Source organism: Chaetura pelagica, unplaced genomic scaffold (assembly GCF_000747805.2).
Source record: "Chaetura pelagica isolate M959 unplaced genomic scaffold, ChaPel_1.0 scaffold1158, whole genome shotgun sequence".
Classification (NCBI taxonomy): domain Eukaryota; kingdom Metazoa; phylum Chordata; class Aves; order Apodiformes; family Apodidae; genus Chaetura; species Chaetura pelagica.
In genome coordinates, this window is record NW_009954339.1 from 141656 (window position 1) to 151625 (window position 9970).

General features: G+C 47.9%; 1 protein-coding gene across 3 annotated transcripts in view; it reads right to left on the reverse strand.

The window, feature by feature from the left end:
- The window catches only part of SLC25A25 (solute carrier family 25 (mitochondrial carrier; phosphate carrier), member 25), a 14560-nt gene extending 4908 nt beyond the window's left edge, over positions 1-9652 (reverse strand). The window contains exons 1-4 of one of the 3 annotated variants that reach the window (XM_010004191.1): positions 9425-9652; positions 1092-1218; positions 915-1002; positions 453-488 (exon numbers count right to left, since the gene is read on the reverse strand). In XM_010004191.1, coding sequence (XP_010002493.1) covers positions 453-488; positions 915-1002; positions 1092-1218; positions 9425-9652 — 479 coding nt within the window. Of the gene's footprint in view, positions 1-452; positions 489-914; positions 1003-1091; positions 1219-3700; positions 3860-9424 lie in introns of those variants that run through there. The other 2 variants (XM_010004192.1, XM_010004193.1) reach the window with 2 other exon arrangements.
- Between the last annotated feature and the right edge of the window lie 318 nt (positions 9653-9970).

Sequence of the window (9970 nt, forward strand, 5' to 3'; positions counted from 1 at the left end):
CCCCCCCCTTTCCCTTTGATTATCAGGTCTACAGCAAAAAAAGCTTTGCAAAGCAGCTACTAAAAGACTTCTAAAGAGACACGAGACAAAGCTTGGAAATCTTTTGTTCACCAAACACTGCAGAGAGGTAGAAATGGGCTCCTTTTTTCCCTCCCCTCTCTCTCCCCTTTAACTGACCCACAGCAGTAGTTGCATCCCCTCCTACCAAACTCAGACCAACACAACTGTCTACAGCAAAAAAAGCTTTGCAAAGCAGCTACTAAAAGACTTCTAAAGAGACACGAGACAAAGCTTGGAAATCTTTTGTTCACCAAACACTGCAGAGAGGTAGAAATGGGCTCCTTTTTTCCCTCCCCTCTCTCTCCCCTTTAACTGACCCACAGCAGTAGTTGCATCCCCTCCTACCAAACTCAGACCAACACAACTGACACTGAAGGGAAAATAGTACTTACTACGTGACAGGACCCCAGAAGTGTCCCGTCCTTATTCTGACACACAGGCAAACAGACAGAGGGAAGGTAGCAGAGGAAAGAAAGAGGAAAAAAACAGCACAGATAAGTGGTTATTAACATGTTAGTGCCACATGCATAAAGCACTCAGCATTTCCAAAAAGCAACTGCACATTCCCTCTCCAAAGCAGCAAGCTCCAGGCAGCAGGACAATCAGACAGGGATGCAAACCAGCCCAGTTGCAAGCACTTCCCCACAACAGGTCAGCAACATAAGAGATTCTGACAGGAACTCTCATAATGCATCACCACATTTTAAGTACACAGAAAAAACCAAAATGAGGAGTAAGAGGCAAAAAGTCTCTGGAAAGTGTGTACAGGGTAGGAAGAGGAGATGGGTTCCATGCCCCTACACTTCCTCCTAGCCCAGTAAGCAATACACCAGAGGGACCAGCTGAATCCTCACCTCTTCAGTATTTTCTCAGCCTGCTGTTCAGAGATCTTGACTCCCAGATCCCGAAGAGACTGGACAATCTCCTGGGCATCAATACGGCCTGCAAAGACAAGGCAGGGAGCTCAAACATACATATTACATGCTAATGGATGCAGAATAATATTCCATCAGCACAAGAAAGGAGTTTACCATCATTCTTCTTATCCAGACTCTTGAAGACCAGTCTCAGCTTCTTTTCATGATCTTGGAGATAGTGAACAAATTCCTCAAAATCCAGCTGTCCATCCAGGTCCTTATCTCCAGCCTTCACAATTTTCTGTTCAGGAAAGAAGCAAAGCCCATCAGTTCCTTTGTTCATTCAGACAGATCTGTTCCTTCTTTCACCACATGTAAAGATAATTTCCTACATGGCTGACTCTTCCAGTAGGCAGCTGAGAGAATTATAATTCCTCTAAGAAATTTGAGCATAGCAGTAGAATTGAAAAGTCACCTGATTCCAGGCAACTGTCTCCCCAAGTTAGTTACATAGCTGAAATATCTGATGCTTTTTATCAGGGATAATCTGCTAGTATCATGTGTCTGATCTCTGTCCTGTCTCTTAACACCTCACAAAGCCCTTGTGGAGGGTTCTTGAACTAAGTATGAGGCAACAAGATTTGCATTAAAAGTGAATCACAAAGCTTCAGGTAACAAAAAAAAAAGGCTGGACAGGAAAAGGAATTTTGTACCTTCTGCAATCCTTGGAGCAGTAAGCACTCCCTGGCCATAACTAACTCCAACCAGAAAAAGGCTGTCCAGCTCTAGTGGACACAGCCAAAGATAAAATCCCCTATGAACTGGTTTAGGCACCCTGGAGCTATGTGCTTTAATTATGCAAGTTTCCATGAGATTCATCTAGAACAAGCAAAGGTTCTTAGTAGGACAAAGCTAAAATCAAGATCAGACTCTTTGCCAGACATCTAGGACGAGGTAAATGACTAATTAACTCACTCCAGCATGGAGCAACAGCAGATCCTGTCCTATCTAAGGGCACATGGCTACTTGTTGACTTGGTGATCTCCAGACACCAAGAATGTGGCTCAGGGAGTTCCTACTCCCCTTCTTCTTCAGTCACTTGCCCTTGACAGCCCATAAGTCTTTCTCATGATGAAACAGTGAACAACACTAAATGAGCTGTGACTCAGTCTACTGAATCATCTAAACTTTTGTTTTAATTTCTGTATAAGTGAACAGCAGGTGGGTTGCTATGAAAGTTCTGAGATGAGAGCAAACACCAGGTTAACCCTCTGCTCTACCAAGACTCTGTTCAATATTTAAGCTTCAGAGGTAACAGGCAAATATAGGCTTATTGTGGTTATTTCCTCAGCCCATGAGCACCAAGCCCCTTCATAAGCCTGGAGTTTGTGTTTCAATGCCATTTTAAGTCACTACAATACTAAATACTTCACTGTGAAACTTCTATCATCCTCTTGCCCCACCAAGTCCTGTCACTTTAGCCCTAATGCTATGAGGATTATTCTTAATCGTTTTAGGAATCTTAAATAAGAAAGTGCTGTGCCAGCTGCCCTGACCTTTGAGGTGTGCCCAGTATTCTTAACCTGCAATTTATCATATGACTGTTGTAAAGTTCAGATATGACCCCACACGTAACTTGTAGGCTAAAGATAGACCAGTACCCCAGCATGTCAGCAGATTGGCCTTGAACAGCTGAATCAGGGCTTCCCTCTGGCTGGCAACCCCCAGCCAGTGACAGGCACCAATAATTCAGAGGCCCTGTAAGAGAGGCCACTGTACAGCTGCCCCTGTTCTCTCAGCACCGGCAGAGAAGTGTGAGGAGTGATCAGAGCCCGCAGGGAAGACAAGCTGCCTTGCTCTGCTACCCTTCCTCCTCCACCATCAGGAAGCAAAAACACTGCAAGCTGTTGAACAAGCAACCTGCAACACACGTGAGGATGAGAAAGCCAAGCTGCCAGCATCTTCTCCACAGATACCAATAAATACCTGCCTGCAGCTCTGCAGAATTGCTCATTAACAGCTGTGCTGGCTGCAGATGTTTCTGTGGTCACCAGTGTCATGCACAGCATGTTTTGGGTCCCCACACAGCTTATAGCTTGCTGCACCCCCCGGGTCGTGGCTCTGCACAGAGGTATAGGAAGCCCACCTAGCTTTGCTGTTGCATAATAGGCTATCAGAGTTCTTGACAGCCTGGTCATGAAAGTCCCACCAGCAGCAGCAAGCTGAAAGTGAGAGGGCTGTGATGCAGAGTGGGCTGTAGTGCATCTCCCTTGGGAAGAAATGCTCTTGCCCAACCGCCCCCAGCTCAGCCCACCCTCCAGCTCCAAGCACAGCCCTGCTCCCCTTCCCAGAGGAGCCCTGCATCAGCCTGAGCTGACACCAGACCTCAAGGGAAGGGGGGCAGGAAGGGGGGCAGGAAGAGAGTAAGCAGAAGGAAAAGGAAGAGGATGTGAAATGCTGAATCTGAGCCGACCAGTTAAAGTAGAAGAATCCATTGTTTGGAAAACCCCTTTTGCTATTTTATTTGCACCAAATCAATTGGTTTAAACAGTTTCAGAGGCACCGAGATCTCACCCAACTCAAACTGAAAGAAATAAAAAAGAAAAATGTCCACTCCACTCTGCTTCAGCAACCCCTGCCATGGGGCAAGGGCAACGTGCCCCTGCTGGACCCAGCTATTCCGACAGAGACGTCCTGAACATCCCCACTCTGAGCAGCCCCTGGGGGGTTGGAGACCCCCCCTCCTGGCTCACCCTCTCCCTTTCCCCCCCTGGGGGCCATACCTGCTTCCACTGGCGGTAGGTGGAGAACTCCTGGGAAGGAATGAAGAGGCTGAGTCGGAAGATAGATTTGAGTTCAGCCGGCAGCCCCTTCGACTCAAAGTACTCAAACTCAGTCTGCGACCCCTCGAGCACTGGCACGTAGAGGCAGAGGCAGAGCATCTTCCTGAGCCACAGACCCAGCTGCCCTGCTCAGACCCACCAGGAAGAGAAGTAAACTTGAACGGTTCCCCTGAGCTAATTTCAGTGCGTGGTAGAAAGGAAATGCCAGTAAGTCTCATGACACACGCCTATGAGTGAGGCCGCTCCGGTGGGATTGGCTCTACAAGCCCTGCCCTTCTACTTAAAAGGGAAGCGGAGGCTGTAAAGTCCCACCCCAGATGGGAGCAGGCATGTGAGCTCCATTGCTCAACATCACCATTCCATTCAACCAGAGACCTTACATCACACTCATCACAAGTTAACTCTTACCGGGTGTTCTCTTGACCCAGGAGACTCTGGCCAACATCCAAGACGCTCGCTGTTCCTTACATCCCATCAGTCCTGCCTGATCCTGGTCACAGCCCTCCGGGGATTTACAGACACAGCACAGTTGGGACCAGTCTGGATCATAATCTCTCCCACCATACAACACAGGAGAACCCTCATTATCTTCCTCTTCCCATAAATTCTTCTAAAACACAGGAAGGGCAGGATGCCAGCATCTTCCCGCTTTCATACATCTTTGGGAAATTCCACTTTTATTTTTCCATGCCAGAGGGGATTAGTTTTGGTTGCAAGTTCTTCCAAAAAAAACTTGTGCCAGCTGGGAGCAGGCAACCCCTGCACACCAAGACCTCTCCCCTCTGCAGCACTCCTGAGTTACTAATTAAGGCAGCAATAAGGCCTGTGGAGAAGTTTTGCCAGTGTGCCAGATACCCAGAAAACCACCAAAATCAAGGGCGGACTTCAAACAGATCCAGCTCCTTCAAAGCCTCCTAGCTAATGCAACCACACAGAAATTACACCAGCTTAATAGTTCTTCCTCCTCTTCCAACACCAACTAGCCTCTGCAGTTGGATGTGAGCTGTAACAAGAATTGGCCTGGGCAGAACAACATTTTCCAGTTCTATTATTTACAATTTAACCTCTTAGGAAGCAAGTTCCTGAGCTTACATCAGGAGCAAGCCAGGCTGAAGAGGGAGTGTGGCACATGCATCATTTAATGTTTATATAATTACAGGCTTCTGAGCATTTAGTTTGAGGTATGGGATAACACCCACAGGGAGAGTACCAAGGGAGTGCAGCAGGCAACGATACTGCTCAGAAAATAACCAAATTACTGATTGCTAACATGAACTTTAAAATAAAATTATAGTCTTGCTGTTTGTCAAAGAGCAGCTATCACACAAAGATGCAAAAAACCAAAACAGTGTCATTTTGCTGCACCTGAAGCTACACAACATGTTTGCTGAACTGGTTTCAACCAGCCCAGCTAACAGCTCTCCCATCGCTGCAGACACAGCAGCATTTGCTGGTGTTTGCTCTGTTTGAACAGCCTGCCTGGAGAGAGCAAAGTCCAACAAGCACTGCCCTCCTCAGATCCTAATGCACAAGGGGCCTCTACATCTTTACCACAGCATTTTGCTCTTTAAAGAAAAGCCAAGCTCTGCCATGAGCTGTTTGTGGAGCTGCAAGGCAATCGGACACACATTTGGAATATTTAATCTGGGGCTTTATTTCAAGGATTATTTTTTTTTAATTATTATTACTATTTTTAATCTTACTAGAACATGACCTGCAGCAATGAAGTACCCTTCAGGATCATGACCTGCAGTGGTCTCCTACACCCTCCTGTCACCTGCCATGTTACCTAACCAGGCTTAACCTACTCCCTGCTGACGTCTCTCCACACGAAAACAGGATCTTCTCAGGGACTCCAGATCCTCTTACAGATCAGCTGCAGCAGCTTGTTCCATGCACGCCAGCATTCAGCAGGGTCTCCCTGCAGGCAGCACCCCACCACCACCCACCAAAGGCCAAGGCCTCCAGCAGTCTGACCAATGTGAGCAGCTCCTGCCCAGCTCTGGGTACTAAGTGAACAAACCTAACTCAGTTTTGCCCCACCAAGCCTTAAGATCCTCCGTAGTCCTTCCCACGAGTTGCCAAGCATCATGATTAGAGCTGCTTTGGCAGCTCAGTTGCTATGCCAACATGATGCAGCTTTTCCCAATAAACTCTGTCTAGAGTTGGCAGCTAGAGACAAAAGGCAAAATCTGCACATTTTAGGAATAAAAGCCCTACTACCTACGTCAGAGGAAAGGAGAAAGGTAATGAGGCTATGAAAGCCGATTTTAAGCAGGGTATTAATTACAGGACAGCAAGCTAATAAGGAGAGACAGATTACAAATGAAGTTTATACCAGTAATTCTGGTTATAATGACAAAGGAAGTTTAAACAAGCATTAACAAGTATTTAGATTTCACCTCAAAGAATCCTGGTAAACCTAGAAGTACTCAAAAGCAAGATAGCTCTCCAAAGCTGCAGGGATCAGTGAACACCACTCACCACGGGGTCAGCACTCAAGCCTCAGCCCAGGCAGCTGGACCTGCTGCCCAGCACCCACCCCAGGGCTCCCGGGGTGACCTCCAGACAGTACATCCCTCATTAGCACTGGATATTCCTGATCAAACCAAGGACAGGGCACAGAGCTCCAAATAAACTCAGTCCTTTCAAGTCTTCTTCCTGATACTTTCATCCACTAATCCTGCCAACAAAGCCAGAGCATGACCTACACATTTGTGGTCAATGTGAAGGGTCACTTTTCTTGCCATCAAGGTTGAAGCTACAAGCTCATTGTTCATTTTATTTATAGTATTTGCTCGTTATTTAACTGCTGCATGAGTTCCCAGTTTCAACACCCTGCCATTCCAACATTAACCTTTCCAAGTCATTTGTACTCTCCCAGGCATCTGCTCCATCACCAGTTTACTACATCAGCTTCAGAACATACCTCCCAAAGGACAGCAGGATGCAGCCATACAAGGAGCAGACAAGTATGCTGTTTAATTTTGAATTTACTTTGCTAAAAAAAAAAAAGGATCTCTAAAAATATCAAGAGCCAGTGAGCGTCACAGTCACATAACTAACATCCTCCTTCACAGGCAAAACAGCTTTCTGAGAGAGTACACCATAGACCAGAGACCCACTATTCCTCAAAGTTTTCACCAGGTCCTGCTGACTTGTTATTTTTCAGATTCTGGAAACTGGCTTATAATTAATTGTACAGCACAGAAAGTCCTCCCAAAGCATAAACAAAGTGTCAAGTGTAGGAAGGAGGGGAGTTAATAATTTAAGGGACCCCAGCAAAGAGCTGCAGTCAGCCAAGGCTATGCAAGGGGAAGGAGGGAGCCCAGGGAAGGCAGACAACACTGTATTTGACATAAAGGTAACCAGGAGGTGACCCGTTCCCTGACAACACACAGATCCAAAGTTAGAAGTCCAGATGGTGACATCAGGGGCAGATGATGTCTCTCTCCTGTGTACACACACCCAGGGGCCAACACATCACATTTGCAATCAGTGTTTTCTCCCACACTGGCAGAAACAGCCTCGTGTTGAAATCACTGCCTTCAAGCAAGGATCTGAGCAGAAAAATACCAACTACAACGTGAAGGTTGAAGAGCCAGGGCTAGGAAACACCTCAGGTCAAATTTAGCAAAACATGCACATTCCTTCCAGTAACCCCAGTATCAGGCATGATATTTTTTTGTTTTTAGCAGATATGTAGCTACAGGTGTTTTTACAGCACAAAGTGACATGCCAGTCAGGAGACTCCTCTCAAGGTCACAGACATTCAGTGGCAGAGAACAAAAGCCCTGTATCCCCCACATTTCCTTTAAACACCAACTAATATTGTTTGTTCACTGTGGTTTATAATCTATCCCTAAGGCCCTGTGAGACTTTGCAACACTTCTCCTTTAGAGAGGTAATTAGAGCACAGATATCTGATCAAGCACAAACAAGCCATTGCAGCTTAACAAGTGAGTGTCCCTCAGCTGAGCCAGGACGGCTGGGTGCAGTATTAGCTGGCCTGAAATGCAAGGTAAAACATAACTACATAATCCTCAACAGAAGAGCTTTACTCTGCTTTTTACTTTACAATCAGGGCAGGCTAATACAGTCACAACCTCCTGACGGGCAGTTACTTCCTAAGCTGCAATAACTCCATTTTACCACATCCTGATCCTCTAGGTATTTCTCCATTAGGCAATTTCAAGATTCCTATACAGTAAAACTTCCCAGGGTCACACAAGAAAGAGGAGATCGCTATCAGCTCTCAGATAAAGCTTCATTTACAGGCGTGAACAGATGGGGCTCTCCCTGACTGAGGGACCATTGTTCCCTTGAAGACACCGGAGATTTTCAGCCCTACACTCTCAAGGTTTTCATCATGACCTCCTTCAGTGCTGAGCCTCTGTCCTTCTTCAACCTCTGAGCACACAAGTCCTCCTCCTCCTCTCAAAATGCGCACATTCCTCTTCCCGAAGAGGATGCCCGGCACTCACTGCCAACGACAGCAACGAAGGCAAAAGTCCCTGCAGATCTTTCAGTCTGATTCAAGCAGGGAGTGGCTGCTGCTCCCCAGCATGCCAAACACCAACCTCTTTCCATTAAAAACAGCAGCGGGAATGCTCTTCATCACTTTACAACCTGAAACTGTTTGTCCCCCATTTTAAAGAGGAAGCTTACAGCAACAACCATGCCTGATTCCCTGTCATGTATTGAACTGGATCCTGCAAGTCACACACCCCTGCCCCTGCTGCAGCCCTTCAGCACCATCCCAAACTCCCACCACTCACAGGGCTTGTGCCCAGCCCCTTCCCCCCTCATCCCAGGTCACACCCTTGGTCTTAAAACTACATGTAGGCAGAGCTGACTGCAGAACGCTCAGGAGAGACGGACAATGTCCCCTCCCCATCAAAACCAGACCAGAATTGCAGTCAGCCAGCACTGTGCTAGGAGCTCAGGCACTAAACTAAGCAGCTTTTGTTCACCTCCCCCCAGACAAAGCCTGACCATTTACTCTCCACCAATTGTGCGCACCCGCCACCTCCCCGCTTTCCCACCCCCCCGGGAACTTCCCACCCTCAGGCAGATTTGTCTCTCCCTTATGCCTCCCATTCCCCAGGGACAGGCTTTCCTCTCTTCCGGGCTGTGCCATTCAAAAAATGCAGCCGGTTACTCATTTGCTCAAAACACGCCAGCTTTTTCCAGGGGCTTGACAAATTACCAGAGACTGACTCCAGAACATTTTAGGATCTATTTGATCCTTCCCCAATCTCCAGTGCAAGGGTGAGACTCACCACTAATCTGCATTATCATTCCCTGCCCTCTCACTCAGGCTTCTTAAAAGTTGCCCAAAAACCTTTGAGACCCTCCCCCCCACACACATTCCTGTGCCCCTAAACCAGCTTTTTTTCCCTCCTTTAAACATCATGTCTGAGATGCAAGATCATCTCCTATCTTCACAGCCATTCCCCTGGCCCCCCCACACTTTCTTTCCAATAACCACACGGATTGGACCCTGCTCCCTTCTCCTGTTCCTCTCCCCCCTCCCCAGATACACACACACAACCCCTCCCAGCTACTCGCCCGCTCCACCTGCAACACCCCTACTCCCAGCAGACCCCACACTTGGCTGTCATGTGCACCAACCCCTCCTCAGGCCCCTGGATATCCCGTTACCTTTGGAAAATGCTCTGCGGGTCCAACCACCAGTAGGATAGTTGGTCTCTTTTCAGTGGGATCAGTCCCTCTGTCCTGTGGCTTCCCCAACACCTTTGGCCCTTTCTCCCCGAGGCCTGGAAGCGGGGTGGTGTTTCCGGCCTCATCCTCTTTTTCATCTGCAGCACCTTGGCATGATATGGCCCTGGGAAAGAAGCTAGACAGAAAATGCCAAAGGGTCTGCAGCATTGCTGCTCCAGCCAGCGTCCCAGGCAGGGCCACCCCGCGCTCTCAGGAGCTGCCAGGGATGATGTGGCTGCTCTACCAAGCACCCCCAAGACGGGACTCGGCTCGGCAGCCAGCGGGAGGATCAACTCAGCGACTCCACGGGCTCGGGTTCTTTACAGACCGCTCCTGCGGACGCTTCCTGCCTTTTGAAATTGCTGCTACTGCAGTCGTGCCTGGCCTGACAAGCAGCTCATTGTACCCGAGCCTCAGAAACCTGATGGCAACAGACAAAGCACAAGACCCCTGGCACGGAGAAGCCGAGACGCGGAGCTTTGGAGA